General features: G+C 33.4%; 1 protein-coding gene across 1 annotated transcript; it reads left to right on the top strand.

Moving 5' to 3' along the window:
- Positions 1-9,734: 9,734 nt before the first annotated feature.
- Positions 9,735-17,434, top strand: LOC127561320 (olfactory receptor 10R2-like). Its single transcript, XM_051996602.1, has 2 exons — positions 9,735-9,758; positions 16,469-17,434. The coding sequence occupies exons 1-2, from the start codon at positions 9,735-9,737 to the stop codon at positions 17,432-17,434; spliced, it is 990 nt and encodes a 329-aa protein (XP_051852562.1).
- The last annotated feature ends 597 nt before the right edge of the window (positions 17,435-18,031 follow it).

The raw sequence follows: 18,031 nt of genomic DNA, 5'->3' as shown, positions 1-18,031 counted from the left end.
ATTGTTTTCACAATTATTGTGTTGCCCAATTGTCATCGTACTGGCATTATAATTAAGAGTGTATGTTGGATACATCCAGTATATTTTCATTGCCAGAATGTAATCATTGAAATCAAATATGAAAGATGCAGGTTAAAAATACAGTATTATATAGAATTATAATTCTTAGTAGATAGCAAGTAGTTGTGAAGAGTTTAATTAGTTGGAAGTCATTTTTATCAGTGATGTGGTCTTTTAAGTTGATTATTGATAGTATTGCCTTTTTGTGGGAAACATTAGTGGAAAATGTTTCAAATATCTTGATTGTTGTTTAAATATAGTATAAACTATGGATGTTAAACTATTTTTTAATATTTTTATGAGAAAGTACTGTTAATTTTAAATAAAATACGCTTCTATTTAAAAGTGAAAAAATAAGCAATTTGGTCTTAAGGAGTCTGTAATTTGTGAAGATTATAAATAAATAATTAAAACATAAAAAGAAACCCTTTTTCGATTTTGAGGGGTGGGGTGGTGGATAAGGTGCATACTTCATTGTCCTTAATAACCAAAAGAATGGAGAAGTGTTTTTCTCAATTCTCTTCTAAGAAAGACACTTGGAATATAGATAGTTATTGTTGGATGTGTCAGAAAGGCAAATGTCACACACTCATTGAAAGTTACTGCAACATTTGCTCTGCATTCCATAATGATTGACTCTTTCTCCTTCCACTCAAAGTCTTCTATTTTTCTTTTCCTTCCCTGAATTTCTACCCAAGTGATTGTTGACTCTTCACAATTCCAAAGCCTTCATGATTCTAAATCACCTTATAATTCTTTTCATTTCTCTTCTGGAACTTATCTTATTTTCTTTCATCTACATAAGCCTCTCTTGTGGAAAACAGAAGTGATTATGATGTGTGAGTTGCATCGTTCTTTGAAATAAAGTGAATGTACTTGAATGCACAAGTTATATGGAGTTATAGATGAGCATAGATCATGGACCAATGATACTGACACACCCAGACACGTGCTCTATGCTTTCTAATATATGGAGTTGTATAGGAGATAAGCTTGATCAGTTCCACTAAGAATAACTCATGAGTTTTCAGTGTCTGTAGGGAAGGAGTGCATTTTGGACTTTCCCTTTTTCTTATTCTATCAAATTTTTTTAAAAAATTATTTTTATCTATTTTGCTAAATATTTCCAAAACACATGTAATTTTTTAAAAATAATAATTTTATAATTTCAAGTTCCAAATTTTTTCACTCTCTTCTGTGCCTTCCCCTTCTTTGAAAACTGAGTAAATTGATGTCAATTATACATATGAAGCCATGCAAAACATATTTTTTATTTGCTACATTGTAAAAGAAAATACAAATAAAAACAATAAAGAAAATAATAAAAAAGCTTCAATCTTCATTCAGAATTCTAATTCTTTTTCTGAAGATAGAAAGAATTTTTCATTATGAATTATTATCTGGACCCAGAATTGCTAAGTCTTTCATAATTGATCATCCTTACCATAGTGATGTTACTGTGTACGATGTTCTCTTGATTCTACACACTTTATTTTGCGTGAGTTCCTATAAATCTTCCCAGATTTTTCTGAAATCATTTTGCTTTTTTATTTTTTTATAGTGCAATAATATTATATCACAATCATACATCACAACTTGTTCAGCCATTCCTCAATTGATGAGTAATTTCCTAATTTTATAATTGTTTGATATCATGAAAAGAATTGTTATAAATATTTTTTGTACAAATAATTTCTTTTCCTTTTTCTTTAATCTCATTGAAATACAGATCTAGTACTGATATTTCTGGGTCAAAGTGCAATTTAATATTTCTTTGAACATAATTCTAAATTGTTCTTCAGAATGGTGGGACTAGTTCACAACTTCAACCATCAATAATACATTGTATCCCATTTTTTCATATCCTTTCCTGAATTTGTCATTTTCTTTTTCTATCCTGTTAAATAATCTGACAGGTATGAGGTGGTATCTCAGTTGTTGTTGTTTTTTAAATAGCTTTTTATTGACAAAACATATGCATGGGTAATTTTTCAGCACTGACCCTTGCAAAAAAACTTCTGTTCCAACTTTTTCCCTCCTTCCCTTCATCGCCTCCCTTAGATGACAGGTAGTCCCATACATGTTAAATATATTAAAGTATATGTTAAATATAATATAGTGTGTGCATATTTATACAGTTGTCTTGCTACACAAGAAAAATCAGATTTAGAAAAAAAGGTTAAAAATAACCTGGAAAGAAAAACAAAAATGCAAGCAAACAATAGCAAAAAGAGTGGAAATGCTATGTTGTGGTACACACTCATTTCCCAGTGTTCTGGGTGTAGGTGGTTCTGTTCATTACTGATCAATTGTAACTGATTTGGATCCTCACATTGTTGAAGATAGCCACCTCCACCTCATACAGTATCGTTGTTGAAGTGTATAATATTCTCCTGGTTTTGCTCATTTCACTTAGCATCAGTTCATGTAAGTTCAGAGTTATTTTAATGTGCTAAAAGAGTTGAAAAAGATATTAAAGGAATTAGAGTAGGTAATGAAACCAAATCATCACTCTTTGCTGATGATATGATGGCAAATTTAGAGAACCCCAGAGATTCTACTAAAAAGCTATAGAAATAATTCACAACTTTAGCAAAGTTGCAAGATACAAAATAAATCCACATAAATCCTCAGCATGTTTATATATCACCAACAAAATCCAACAGCAAGAGATACAAAGAGAAATTCCATTCAAAATAACTGTCAATAGCATAAAATATTTGGGAATCTACCTATCAAAGGAAAGTCAGGAATTATATGAGCAAAATTACAAAACACTTTCTACACAAATAAAGTCAGATTTAAATAATTGGAAAAATATTAAATGCTCTTGGATAGGCCAAATGAATATAATAAAGATGACAATACTCCCTAATCTAATCTATTTATTTAGTGCTATACCAATCAGACTCCCAAGAAACTATTTTAATGACCTAGAAAAAATAACAACAAAATTCATGTGGAAGAACAAAAGGTCGAGAATTTATTTCTACTCATATGAAAGGGTGTTCCAAACCACTATTGATCAGAGAAATGCAAGTTAAGACAACTCTGTGGTACCACTACAAACCTGTCAGATTGGCTAAGATGACAGGAAAAAATAATGATGAATGTTGGAGGGGACACTGATGCATTGTGGTGGAGTTGTAAGTGAATCCAACCATTCTGGAGAGCAATCTGGAATTATGCCCCAAAAGTTATCAATTTGTGCAGTACTGAATATGCTCCTCTTCACTCTTTAACTAAGACCCCAAAGAATTTATAGGCAATGGAGTTGCTAAACAGCCTCTGGTCTTATGTCCAATGTTAGCACAAAGATGCTGTATAATTTATTTTTGACCAGTTGTCAGGTCCTCTTCCATCTCTGCCTTGAGAGTTCCTATAGCTGTTGCTGCTTCAGTCTTGTCCTACCATTGAGATTTCATCTACATAAACTTCAGGTCTTTTTCTGTGACACATCTATTTTTTTCTAATGTTTTATGTTGTCTTAAACTGGAATAATGTCTCACTCTGACATTTTGCTGGCTCTGCCCGTACAGAATTAGGTTTGAGGAATTATTTTAAAATTATTTGAAGGGGAATGTTGTGAGAGTTCCCCTGAGTATTTTCTCTATTTTGTCATCTTGATCAGCACTTCTTTTCAGTGAAACAAAGCCTCCCTTCCTTTGTCTCTACTTTTCTCTATTCTCCAGATACTTTCTTATCTTTTGACTATTAATGACCAAAGCCCAAAGATCTGACACCACTACAATCTGAAATCTATTGCATGTGGCTTTAGCAATCACTTTTCCGCTTCACCATGCTTTTCACTGTCCCATCTATTCAGACATTACAAATTTCCCTAATGTTGGTGACTTCCTTCCCCATTGCACTTTTACTTCATACCAACATAGTAATATTTTAGACCTTACCATTCCTCATGATTATGCCATTTTTTAGATTTAAAACATTATAATTATTTGTTATAATTAATATCTCCTGTCTTTTAATCTCTTTCATTCAAATTGAGTCTACTCAGCCCTTATCATAACCTATTTTATCAATCACTATTATCTCAATTTATCATACCTTCTCCCTCCACCTTGTCCTTAACATATCAAACAATAGGAGAAATTTTTAGGTCTCTAAGAAATAATTGAATTTCACTCCTTCTCACACACATAATTTCCCCATAATTAAACAGAAAACAACTTGATCTATACAACAAATCTTTAAAGATATTGTCAAGGATTCAAGTACAAAGATCACTGGATTTTCCAGGCTCTGTTTTAGAAAATGCTAAAATAGACTGACATGTGGGATAAATGTTTTTGTTCTGGCAAGAAACTGTAAACTGCCTAAATAAGTTATGGTATATAAATGTTATAGAATATTATTGTTCTATAAGAAATGATCAGTAGGATGATTTCAGGAAGTCCTGGAGAGAGCTACAATAACTGATGCCAAGTGAAATGAGTAAGAACCAGGAGAATATTGTATACACAAAATAAGATTATGTGATGATCAATGTGATGCACTGGGCTCTTTTAAACAATGAGATGATTCAGGGAAATTGCAATAAATTTTTGAGAAATAAAGCCATCTTCATCCAGAGAGAAGACTATGGGGAATGAATGTGGATCAAAGTATAGTATTTTCATCTTTGTTGTTATTTGTTGCTTTTTCCCATTTCTCATGATTTTCTTTTTTAATTCAATCTTTTTTGTTCATCATGATGAATATGGAAATATATTTAGAATAGGTGAGCACATGTAAAATATCAGATTGCTTGCTGTCTTTGGTAGTTTGGGATGGGGGTAGGAGAGGAAGAAAAATTAAAACACAAGCTAAATGTCGAAAACAATTTTTGCATGTATTTGGAAAAATAAACTGCTATTAAAAATAAATGAATAAAAAACAAAAATAAAAAGGGGGAAAAAAGATGTTCAGAAAGAAAAAGAGAAGACTAAATGGAAAAGTATGCTTAGGACTTATTATGGGTCTAACACTAAGCTCATAGTAGGGAATACAAATAGAATATCTAATAGCCTCTGTTCTCAAAGACTACATATTTTAATTAAGGATTCAGCTTCAATTAATTCAACTATAGGTGGTTTCAGATTCAGGTCAGATGGTAAAGCCTGGAGGTGGATCAGGAGGGAAAATAAGCAGGATATATGATAAGGCTCAGCAGTCTATTGGCTTACTGGAAGGACTATAGCTGGTAGTTTCCTGCTCATCCAAGCAGAGAGTGGTTTTGTTCATGACTGATGATTATTATAAAGGCATTAGTGGGCCCAAGGGACTTAGCAGAACAGGACTGGTAGTTATCTTGGGAAATAGAAAAGGGTGGAAAGAGGTTCAATTTCTAGAACAAAGCCTTTTTAATATGGGTTGCAACCCCATATAGGGTCGTATTGACTGAATATTGGGGTTGCAAAATTATGATTTATTATTAGTAAACTTATAAACTCAGCAGGTCACATGAAATTTCTTAGCCAAAAAGGGGTCATGAGTGGAAAATTTTGAAGAAGTCCTAAATTCTAGAAGGATAGAGACATAGCATCAAATGGGTAAAAGGCAACCAGAATAGTGGTGGAAGAGAGATATCCTTCATATGTTTCTTACCATGCCTGTCTCAGCTTGTCCCAATACTGAAGAACTGATTCAGAGAACCAATAGTTAAGCTACTTGCAAATTGCAGTTGAAAAACATACCTTTGAAAGTATTAGAACTTCAATTAAATACCTGGAACAAATTTTAAGTGACCTCAAACTGTAGTGAAAAAAAATCTAAAAATCATCACAACTAAATTTGTTTTTTTAACAAATAAGCCACACCAATATTTCATACATATATGGTATTCTTTTAACTACAATTAATTCAGATTATGGAAAAAATATTTACACAGAAGATTTCCAATTTGAATGTGACAAAATTAAAGAGACTAAATCACATTGATAAAGAGTTAGATGATATCATTTTTAAATGTTTTTCAAGTTTTTAAAAGAGAAATTTTGTCTCTAAAATTAAAACATAAATAAGAATAGTCAAGTTATTTATTGGAATACTCATTTTATTAGTCATAAAGGAATGGAAAAAAACAGAGGAAAGAAAAAAGTTACATTAATATCAAATTAAGTATGTTGAATTTTGGTTTTTTAAGATAACTAGAGGCAGGAGATAATAAAGTGGATACAACACTAGGCCTACAGTCAGGGAGACCTGAGTTCGAATGCAATCTTAGTTTATTATTAGTTATGCAGCTTGGAAAGTCAGTTATGACAAAATATGACTATATTTTGTCATAATATAGTACACATTAAAAAAAGCAGAGAGCAGGAAGCTTAAAATTATTTCCATTATTTGTCTAATTTATCTATTTAATATATTCTCTCAGCTACATTTAAAAAATAATTTTTTCTAACAGTTGTTTTTTATTTAAATTTTTGAGTTCTAACTAAATTTTTCTTGATGATTTTTATTTCCATTGGGGTGGGAGATCTATGTTTCCTTTCACAATTTGATTTTTATATAAATGTTTTGCATAACTTCACATGTGCTTTTTAAAATTGTGGTTGGGAATAAGGAAGATATCCTAGAACTCAAAAAATTAAATAAAAAAATAAAAAGAACTGTTAGAAAAAAAATTTTATAGAAAAAAATGTTTTTTGAATGTAGCTGAGAGAATATATTAAATAAATAAATGAAATACCAAAAAAAAAAAAATCTCTACTACAGAATAAACATCTCTATGGTTCTGAGGCCTTCTATCATTCTAGTTGTTTCAATGTCCTTTCTAAAATGTAGTGTCCAGAACTGAATATATATGCTGCAACCTCACTAAGTAATTATAAACAGCACAACCAGTTTTGCTAAAGTTGTTAATTCTTTTGAGTAGACTTTTAGTTGCTTCTTTAGCATTGTCTGACTATATCATTATATCATCTGCAAAGAGTGATAGTTTTTTTTTCATTGTCTATACTAATTTGTTCAATTTCTTTTTCTTCTCTTATGCTAAAACTAACATTTTTAGTCCTATATTGAACAATAAGGGTGATAGTGGATATCCCTGCTTCAACCTTGATCATACTGAGAAGGCTTCTAGCTTTTCTTCATCATATATAATATTAGCTAATGGTTTTAGATAAATAATGCTAACCATTTTAAGCTTCCTGCTCTCTGTTTTTTTTTTTTTTTAATATTTTCAGAACTGCATCCTTCTGTTTGAAATTATTAGGGCCCATAATTCTCAACCTTTTATTTCCTGAAGACAGTCTTTCCTTGAATGTCATTCAAACTTTCTTGCATGAGTGTTGGCTGTGAGCCTTGATTGGCATTCCTAGATGCAGTGCTAATGTCCCTCCTCTCCATTCTCAGATGAAGCTGTATCTGTGAAGTCTAGTTACCTAGAAAGGATGTCAGAGCCCACTTTGAAAATCTGTCTGCTGCTACCTGTCTAGCAAATTTTGAGGTTTTCCCCTCCTCTCCCTGCCCTCAACATAGAAATATATTAGCTCCCTGATTGAACAATAACTTTGGTATCATTTTGCAAATTGGTCTTAGACAAGCCCTATTGCTCTTTGTTGCCAACTTGCTCATTATTACTGTATCTTCAGGGTTTAATTCTGTCAGTTCTAGCACAATAGTTCATATATTTGGAGAATGGAGGAATCTTTGATGCCATAGAATCCAAACTCCTAATTACATAGAAAAGAAAATTGAAATACACAGAGGTTAATTGACTAACCAAGAGTCATGCAGATAATCAGTGGTTGTAGTGAGATCAGATTCCAACTGATCACATCTGATTCCAACTTCAGTGCTTGACCCAGGATCTCATAATTTGAAAAAGTAGGAACCAGGAAACAGGAAAATCTCCTAGGGGGAATTGACATAGACTTGTTGTTGCCTTCCCACATGGTATTCAGTAAGAGCCAGTTCCCTAGTGAGAACCAAAGAAACCTATGAGAAGAAGCCAATAAATTCTCCTAAGTGTCTTCTTTTCCCAATTTGACCACAGATCTTTGATATTCATAGTTTCATCATTTGAAATCCCCATTGAATTCTTGTCACTAATTAAGGGGGAAAAAAGACCTGGTTGATAATGGCTCCCTAGAGTTATGATGACATCATTACTGCTCAAGGGATAGGGATCAGTACTGTTCCCTATTGACAAAAAAAAGAACACAATACTGAATGAAGATACTCATTGGGACACTGCTTAGAAAAATGTCCTTGGAGAGGTGGCTAGTTGGGAGCTATGCAAGGTGAGAAGAATAGAACAGGGCAATAGCAGAAAAAGCGAAGTCTCTTTCATTCTGCCATAGGATTTCTGAGTGTGACAGGTGGAAATAGAAGAACTAGAAAGTGGGAATAATTTGGGAAATCTCATTTGAGAGTGATCTGGAGCAGAAAGAGAGACATACTCAGGATCCATTGTAACCAAGTATTCATATTTGTGGAGACCTAAGACATGTTTACCTAAAAGTCTTGGTTTTATTTCTCTGGGAATGAAGGTGAAGATATAGGTTTCTTAAGGATTTTAGGGACCTTAAAGTATTAGAACCTGCCAACCACTAATAGAAAAATTATTTTCATGACTTAAAGTTGTTTTGTTCATTTCATTTCATGGCTCTTCCTTGAATCAGTGCCTATTGAACTTCCTTGATTGGATTATGGGTGAGAACTGGGAACAAATTAAGCTGTTGGTAAAGCTGAAGTAAGTTGCTGAGACAGAAGCAAGCTGCTAATGGAAAGCAAGGGATGGAAAAGGAAATCATGAGTGCAAGGCTTAGTGAGAGGGACAATAAAGAAACAGTTTGAAAGAAGGGCAGAACTGACAATGTTGAACTGGACAGTGAAGTCTTCATGGCCAATAGAAATAGCTTACAACTCCACTTTAATTACTCCTAGCTTTTTACATCCCTTGAAAACTTTTCTATTGAAGAGAACTGAAAGTCTCTTTATCTTACTTGCTCCATCTACTTCTCATGCAAAATGTCTCATTATCCTTTTTTATTACCCAATCTCTTCTTTCCAAAAAATTTTCCCCAACCCCTTTATATATTTGCATTGCTCTTCTAAGTCAATGGTCATAACTTTTATTATTCACATCTTAAATGTGTGTGTGTGTGTGTGTGTGTGTGTGTGTGTGTGTGTTGTTAACATGAATTTAGGAGAAATCCCATAGTGGAAATTCTCTCCATGGAAGCAAATTGACAAGAGGTCTGTAAATTCACATCTTAGAAAATTCAATTAGATCACTGAGAAGTTAAGCAACTTGTCCTTGACACATGGCTAGTTGACATTCATGGTTGTTAGTTGGTACTTGGCATTCATAACTTCATGGCCAGACCTTAATCTCCTATGCCATACTTTCTCCCTAATCTTTTAAACATCTTTTCAAAACATGCCTCTTTTAGTAAGACTCTCTAAGTTCTTGTGAGAAGCAATGTTTTATTCAAGCTTCTGTGAAATGCATTTCACCCAGTAAATTCTATTCATCATCTCTCTTTAATAACAAACGGAAGTGGCTTCAGAGCTCTAATGTGTAATAGAAAAAAATGTTCAAGAAAATAATGGTGAAGTAAATTTGTAACATGACTGTTTTGATCTAGAAAACTTTGTTGTCTTTGGATCTGACTTTCCTATATAAATCCGGGAATGAATTTACCAGCAAGTCATTATCAAGGATGAAGAATCAGATCACTGATGAGGTAAGGGAGCCCAGTGGGCTGAGGAAAATCATGACAGTATCTGATATATCAACCTATTTCTCAGTCATTTCATCATTCATCCAATAGCAAGATGGATTTTTACCTTCTTTGGGCATAGGACACAGTGGGACCATGCTGACTCAAAAAATAGCTCTGATTCCAGTTTGGGATGGAAGAGGAATCTCTTCCTGAACTAGGAATCAAGAAGTCGATTCTGCCTATTAGCATCTCTCTAAGCTTTGGCAAATGATTTAGACAAGTGCCTCTAAGGTCTCAATTTCATTATTTATATATTGGGAAAAATAACATTTGTGTTATAAAAACCAATAGGATTGTTACAAGAATTTAATTAATGGATTAAAAAGTGCTATGAAAAAAATCTATCAAGTACTATATCTGTGTAAGACATTTTTATTACCCAGTATTGAAAATAGTAGTGGAAGAAACAAAATGAATAGACAATCAATCTATTCCCTATTTCTAGAGAGTTTATAATCTACTTTGAAAGATATATCTCTTATATATGGAACTGGTCATTGAGGAAAGAAAGAAGGAACGAAGGAAGGAAGGAAGGAAGGAAGAAAGGAAGGAAGGAAAAAGGAAAATATCAAAGAAAAAAAGAAGCAATTAATAAATACCTACTATGTGTCATGCAGTATGCAAAGTGTTTTATATCTATTATATCAAGAAGACAAGGAGAGAGGGCCTCTGCTTCTTTCCATCTAGATTGACATCATCACCCCGCATAGCAAATAAGGTAAGAAATGGATGAGTTGGAAAATTGGAAGCTACTATAGAGATTATGTAGTGCAACCCTTTTGTGCAAGGGAGAAACTGAGGTAGAGAGTGTTTTAAAGATTTCTTAAGGATCACATTACTCATTGGGACACTTGCCTTGATTGAGTCTAGGAGATAAAACATGCAAAATGGGTGAAAATTGCAAGGAGGCAGATTTAGTCTTAATGAAATTTTTAAAAAAATACTTTCCCAACAATTAAGTTTGTAGTACAGTGTAGGGGGCTTTCTCAGAAAATAATGAGTTCCCCCTTCCTGGAAGTCTTTAATATGGGTTAGATACATACATTTGCAGGATATTATTGTGGGGATTCTTGGTCAGTTTCTAGTCCAATCTAGTTATGATATTTTTTATTCTATATATTGAAAGAAGGAACTGGAGATATTTAGCCTAGAGTTTAGCTTCTTAAACAGAGACTTGTGATCATTCTATGGGGACTTGTAATTGAATGTGAGGATTGTGAAATTAAGATTTATTATCAATAGATGTTTGGTTTGTATACCCATTTTATATCCCCACATGCCTTGGCTCATATAAAAATTTCTTGGGTGAAAAGGGGTCAGGAGTAGCAGAAGTTTAAGAAGCCATGACCTAGAGAAGAAGAGCATGTTAGGGGCAGAGTTGAGTGGTTATACATGTCTTAAATTATTTAAATGGCTATTATAGGGAAGAGTTTACACTATCACAGCTTGAACCTAGAAAAAACAATTAAGGGTAGAAATTTCAGACATAAGTTTGTTCAATATAAGGAAGCATTTCTTAACAATGAGAACTAAATAAACATGGATTGTTCTGCTTTATGGGGTACAGAGATTCTTCCCACTGAAAGTGTGCATTTAGATTCTGCAATAGAAGAAATTTATGTTTTAGATAATGACTGATGCAGAAGATCTCTAAGATCTCATTCAATTCTAATATTCCAAGATTCCAGAAAGTATCTGAAAATACACTACTGGACAATGGAAAGATAATGCTATAGAATAGATTATAAAGGGATAAGTATATCAAAAGATGAGGTGGAGACCAAAAATAAAGAGTATCACTCCAAAATTTTGCTAAAACTTGACCCAAAATAGCAGGAGAAACTCAGCAAAAAGAAAGAATTCTTGTTTATAAAATATCTTTCAAGGGAATTCAAAGCCAAAAATATGAAGCCTTTTAAATAAATTAGTAGAAAATCAATCAATCACTCAGTATATATTTATTATGTGACAAATGTTCAGGATAAAAAAAAAAAAAGACAAATGACAGTCCTTGCCTTTGAAATGCTTAAAAATGGAGGAGGCCACATGCAAAAAATATATATAAAGCAAGCTATGCATAGGATCAATAAAAAACAATTATAAAAGGAAAGCACTAGAATTAAGAGGGTTTAAAAATATTTACTGTAAAAGCAGAGATTTTAGTTGCAATTTAAAAGAAGCAGGGAACTTGGTAGTAGAAGTTGAGGATAGAGAGCATTCAAGGCATGGAATGTGATGAACGTGTATTTTAAAATCAGCTGGAGTCAGGAATTCAGGTTAAGGGAAAATCTTCAATCTTTATTCTTAGTAGAGGTGAAGAAGGATCGGAGGTGAAGGGGAATTGGAGGTGAAGGGGGAATCACAATAGCAATGTGAGCAGCTGCTACAAGAAGCTAGCCAGCAGTCTGTCTTTGAGCTTCCTTCTCTGCCCCCCTGCCTCTACTCACCAAAATCATTATTTCCTATACAACACATCAGGACTTGCACAAAGAGTGGGTGGGGCCATTCTTTCTCCAAGCATATATATTAATAGAGTATGGTCCAATTACTATTTATCCTCATGTGCTTGGGACCTCAGTCCTCAGCCCATTATAATGGAATATAGTCAGAGAAAATGTCCAGAGCAAAAAGATATAGTGCCTTATTTGTGAAATTAAAATAGAAGGCTAAAGTCCCTGGATCAAAGAAATTTTGTTGTTGTTGTAATTTAGTTTTTTTTGTTTTTGCAGGAGGAGAAGAGAAGAGAGGAGGGTGTAGTATAAGTACACTGGAAAATTAGGAGGGGACAGTTCAGTAAGAATTTTGAATGCTAGACAGAATGTTTGTATTCATTTCTGGAAGCAACAGTGAACTTTTGTAATTTATTGAATAGGGGGAATGAGATGGTTGGATTTGTGCTTTAGGAAAAGGGAATTTTTTTAGCTAATTCGAAGATGGATTGGGGCATGGTGGGGGAATAGCGGGAGAGGAAAAGACTTGAGGCAGGAAGACCCACCAGGAGGCTATTGCACTAGTTCAGGTGCATAAAACTAAATGTATTTTACCTATATTCTCTCTATTTCATTGTCATTTCATTGGTATAATAATAGTCCATTTTATTGATGCACGACTTTTTCAACTATTGTCCAGTCATTTTACTGCATCAATTATTGATAATTTTTTGTTATTAAAAATAAAATATTTTTGGACACATAAGAAGTTTTCACCCCTTTTAATAATCTACTTTCCTAACTTTACTTCAAATAAGATATTCTTCATTTATCTCATTGTAGCCTGGAGGTGACCCTGTATTCCTGGAAGTTTGACAATTTCTGATAAGAGTCTATGAAATTAGAGCTTCTTCAAGTAAAAGTTAAGCAATGGACTGTATATTTATTATTTAAGGACTGATCTTTCTAACCAAAAGGTTGCCCATAGGATAAATAAATTTTGAAATCTAAAATCTAAAAAATCTAAATCAGAGTAGAATTTTAAGCTGAAAAAGAAAAGGGATTGTTCATATCACCACCACTAACACCAGCAGTAGCAATACCACAACCACTACTACCACCAAAACCAATAATAGCAAATCCAGATCCTATATTGGAGATTACTAACTTCCTTAGGATATAATCCTAGTAATAAAATCATTGGATTTAGGGGTATATGATCAATGTATAACTTGGTGTATAGTTGTATTGCCCTTCAAAAAGATTGCCTTTTTGTAATCCTACAAACAAAAGAAAATAGTTCTTGACTGATTAAAATGGGGGAAGCAGCATGTAATTGGGTTGATACTATGTGTATGTATGTTTCTGTGAGTCTCTATATACATGGTAGCTAGCTGGAAAGGTTTCTCAGGAGGGAAGCCACTAACCATCAAGAAGGATTGGAAAGCCTCCGGCGGAAAGTAGGACTTTTCGTTGTCTATTGACTATTAAGTTGACTATTAAGACAATCAAGAAAATTCAAGTGGAGATGAGGAAGGAGTACATTCTAGTCATGAGAGAAAAGCAGGGCTAAGGCAGTGTTTGAAGAACAAAGATGTGACTGTAGGTCATAGATGCATGAAGGAGAGTAATATATAAGAAGACCGGAAAGGTAGGAAGGGGCTAGGTTATGAAGGACTTTAAATATCGAACAGAGAATACTGAATTTAACCTTGGAAATAATAGAGAACTATAGTTCTCTATTAAATAGTAAATAAATAAAATAGTAAATAGTAAATTAAATAGTAAATAAATTAAATATAAAATAAAATAAATTAAATTAAATAGTAAACAAATTGAATAGTAAAGTAAATAGTCATGGATACACACACACACACACACACATACACACACATATATATATATACTTTAAGAAAAATATTTTTGGCAGTTAAGTGAAAGATGCATAATTATTGTTTCATTTTTATAATATTCTGGGAAATTTTTTTGAATAACTAAAATATAATAATTCAATTCTTCTCTAGTTTACATCTTCCTGAATCTCAAAAATTTGGTGCTGGCACAATAGAGAGAGAAAAGATGGCTAAATTTGGAGTGGGAGGCTTAGGTTTCAGTTTTAGCTCCACCACTTACTACTTGTGTGACGTTGAGTACAATTTTCTTTCTTTGTATAATTGTTCTTGTGTTTTTGTTAGTGATGGTTTTTTTGTTTGTTTTTGTTGTTAGCTCTGGTTATATGAAGCTTAATTACTTTTATTTCTTTAATTTTGTTGTCTTATTAGAAGTCCTAAATTGTTTTGAAATCTGGATAGTCAAGAGAATATCCCAGATCTGAACTGTAAGGCAGATGTGGAGTAATACTTGGATAAGATGGGGTCAGTATGAAGTAAGAGTAAAACTGTAAAAGCATTGGCTAAAATGAGTAACCTGCTGTTACCAATCTCCATTTAGTTGCAGGACTGTCAGATTCTCTGTAGGACTTCTTTCCTCATCCAAAAAAAAAATTCAGTGAAGATCTTGGAAATTGTAGATGGTGATGAACTATATACAATTAGGAATTTCTAAGCATGTATAATCTTTATTCATTGAAGCATAAAAGATTGCAAAAAATCTATATGGTTGCTACATGGGGAAGAAAGGGGAACAGCATTTATTAAGCAATTACTATTTGTCAGACACTGTGCTAAAAGCTTTACAAATACATCATTTGTTCTTAATGTGATATAGATGCTATTATGATGTCCATTTTATTGGGTTTTTTAAAATTTCAATATTTTATTTTTCTAATTACATGTAAAGATAATTTTCAATCTTTATTCATGTAAGATTTTGAGTTACAGATTTTCCTCTCTCCCTTACTCTCCACCATTCCCCAAATAGCAATCTGATATAGGTTATATATTGCCTTTAATTGTTGAAAAAACTGAAGCAACAGAATTTAGGTGACACAGCAAACAGATCTTAAGGGTAATAAAACTGTTAAAACTTAGTATGGATTTCAACTCAGGCCTTTCTGACTCCAGGTCCAGTACTCCATTCACTCCACTACCTAGATAAAGGAAATCTATTATTGTTCTTGGATGGAGTTTTCAAGCCTATTTCTAGGAAGAGCTCATTAATTTTATTTATTTGAAATTTTGAAAATTATTTGGCACAATTCTGTCAATGTTCACAAAGAGAAACTCCAAAGGAAATGAGGGATTGCTCTTTGGTTTAGGACGGGGAGATATCATGATTAGAATTTAAAAGGTACTGATCTAGAATAAATAAGAAAAGCAAGGGATTTCCCAGGGATCCATGCTGGGATGGTTGCCAATGAATATTTTTCTCAGTGATTGGAGAAAGAATAATATAGTGAAATCTCTAATTTGAAGTAGGTTTTGTTTTTCCTGGCTGAAGAATACTAATGTGTGGGCAATTGATGAAAATAATTTCACAAATCTGTGGCATGCTGAAGAAAATGGTAGATATGCTTTATGAGAAGCAAGCAGGAGATTCAAGGACTTGATTTAGAAATCAGATGCCAAAACATTTGACAAAGATAGGAAAGGTAGGAAAAAACACAACACAAAGAGTATATGGAAAGAACTATTATGAATAATTTGAAGTTATAGGAAGTTTTTTTGAATTGTTAAACATAAACTTCCTAAATCTTAGAGCTCTACAAAAATTGAATAGGCTACATTGGTAGTTATGGGAGATATTGAAATAGTGATCCTTGAAAATGTTTTAAAAATTTTGATGGCTACCTCTTAGAAATACTAGAAAATGTATTCCTGTGGTCCATCCTAAGAACATAGACTAGATATCCTCTAAGGTTTAAGAGTTATACTAGTACTTCAAATGCCAGATAATAAACAAGCCTATTTCTCCTTTCAAGATAAAAACATCCTTGATTGTTTCAATTGATATTCTGATGGGATGACTTAGGCTTTCTTAAAATCTTGGCAAATTTCTTGGGAATATGCTCTACAAGTTGACCAGAAGCCATCTGACTGAACTCAAATAATTTCTGTCATAAACATAGTTCTGGTTACTCTCACATTCTAAAAAAATTCTACTTCTTTAACCAGCCTTCCTTTTTAACCTTATAACAATATATTTATTGAAGAAATCAATTGAAATTAATTGAATTTGGAAAAAATTAGTTGAAAAAATTACTAATGCTATTCAGAATGAATGAATGAACCCCAGATGCCTCAATGTACAAAACTGAACTTTTTCCTCCCTTCCTTTTTCTAGGTCATTCCTTGGAAGCAGCTTCCTGTAGAGAACCTCACCATAGTCACTGAATTCCTATTGCTGGGATTTTCTGACCTTCAGGAAATGCAGTTTGTTCTCTTTGCTGTCATTCTCTGCCTTTATCTGCTCATCCTGGGTGGAAACATCACCATTATCACCACAGTCCGCCTAGAGCATAGTCTCCATACCCCGATGTACTTCTTCTTGGGTGTCCTTTCATTTTCTGAAACCTGTTATACCTTTACCATCCTACCCAAGATGCTCCTCAACCTCCTATCTGTGCTCAGGACAATATCGTTCATCAGTTGTGCTACCCAAATGTTCTTCTTTCTTGGATTTGCAACCACCAACTGCCTGTTGTTGGGTGTGATGGGTTATGATCGCTTCACTGCCATCTGTCACCCCCTGCGCTACCCCGTCCTCATGAGCTGGTGGATATGCAAGTTGATGGCAGCTACTTGTGGTGTGGCAGGTTTTGTGATTTCATTGGTGGGTACATTTTTGGTTTTCAGCCTCCCATTCTGCAATTCCAACAGAGTCAATCACTACTTCTGTGACATTGCACCTGTCATTCATCTTGCTTGTGGGAACCCCTATATCAATGAGGCGATCATATTCTTTGGTGGGGTGCTGACACTCATGGTCCCCATGACTTTCATCTGTATCACCTATGGTTTCATTGTCAGAACTATCATGAGAATTCCATCAACTGAAGGGAAAAAGAAAGCTTTTTCTACTTGTGCCTCCCACCTCACAGTGGTTGTGGTCCACTATGGCTGTGCATCTTTTGTCTACTTGAGGCCTTCATCCAAGTACACATCTAGCAAGGATCGGCTGGTGACAGTGACTTACACCATCATCACTCCCTTACTGAATCCTTTAGTTTACAGCCTCAGGAACAAGGATGTTCAGATGGCCATTCGAAAGGTGATAAGCTGGGGAGGATTTTCTCCTAAAAACATATAATTTAGATGTTTCAGAACTGTACACAAAATTTTAAAAAAAACTATCAGTATAGACATAGATATCATCCATGTACTATTATCTGGTGTTGATGCTTCTTAAATCTGTGTAGGATTCTTCTTCCTGATCACCTACTAAGTTTACCACATATTGTCAGAGCCAATATGGGAAGGGTTAGTTCCCTACACTAAACTCATAAAAAACTTAGTATGGTCTTTTAAGAACTGATTGTTAAATTTTAATTCTCTTGTGAAACATGTCCTTATGTCAAGGGAATGCAGGTTCTGGGCAAATATTATTTCATAAATATAATTGGAGTTATCTTTGAAAAGCATTCTCATCATAGGCTTATCTAATCAATCTAATTAAATTCAAATTTTCACATTTATTTTGAGTAAAACTTTACACTAAACACTAGAGATTTGAAGATAGTACAAACCAGTCAACAAGCAAGGAAAAATATGGATCCTATCTTTGTGAAGCTTACATTCTCTTGAATCATACATGTAAAAAGATACACAAACAGAATAAAGAGCAACAATATTAGCAAATAAATTAAAATCATAAATATAAGATGAAAAATAATCCATATTTATTGAA

The sequence above is a fragment of the Antechinus flavipes genome, chromosome 4 (genome assembly GCF_016432865.1).
Source record: "Antechinus flavipes isolate AdamAnt ecotype Samford, QLD, Australia chromosome 4, AdamAnt_v2, whole genome shotgun sequence".
Taxonomy (NCBI): domain Eukaryota; kingdom Metazoa; phylum Chordata; class Mammalia; order Dasyuromorphia; family Dasyuridae; genus Antechinus; species Antechinus flavipes.
Note: the sequence above shows the minus strand (reverse complement) of the source record. Positions and strands in the feature narration are given on the sequence as shown.

Bases quoted from the DNA above. Each gene is read 5' to 3' on its own strand.
- LOC127561320 (XM_051996602.1), top strand. From the start codon at position 9,735: ATGAAGAATCAGATCACTGATGAG. The intron at 9,759-16,468 runs GTAAGGGAGCCC...TCCTTTTTCTAG, and splicing joins AGAATCAGATCACTGATGAG to GTCATTCCTTGGAAGCAGCT.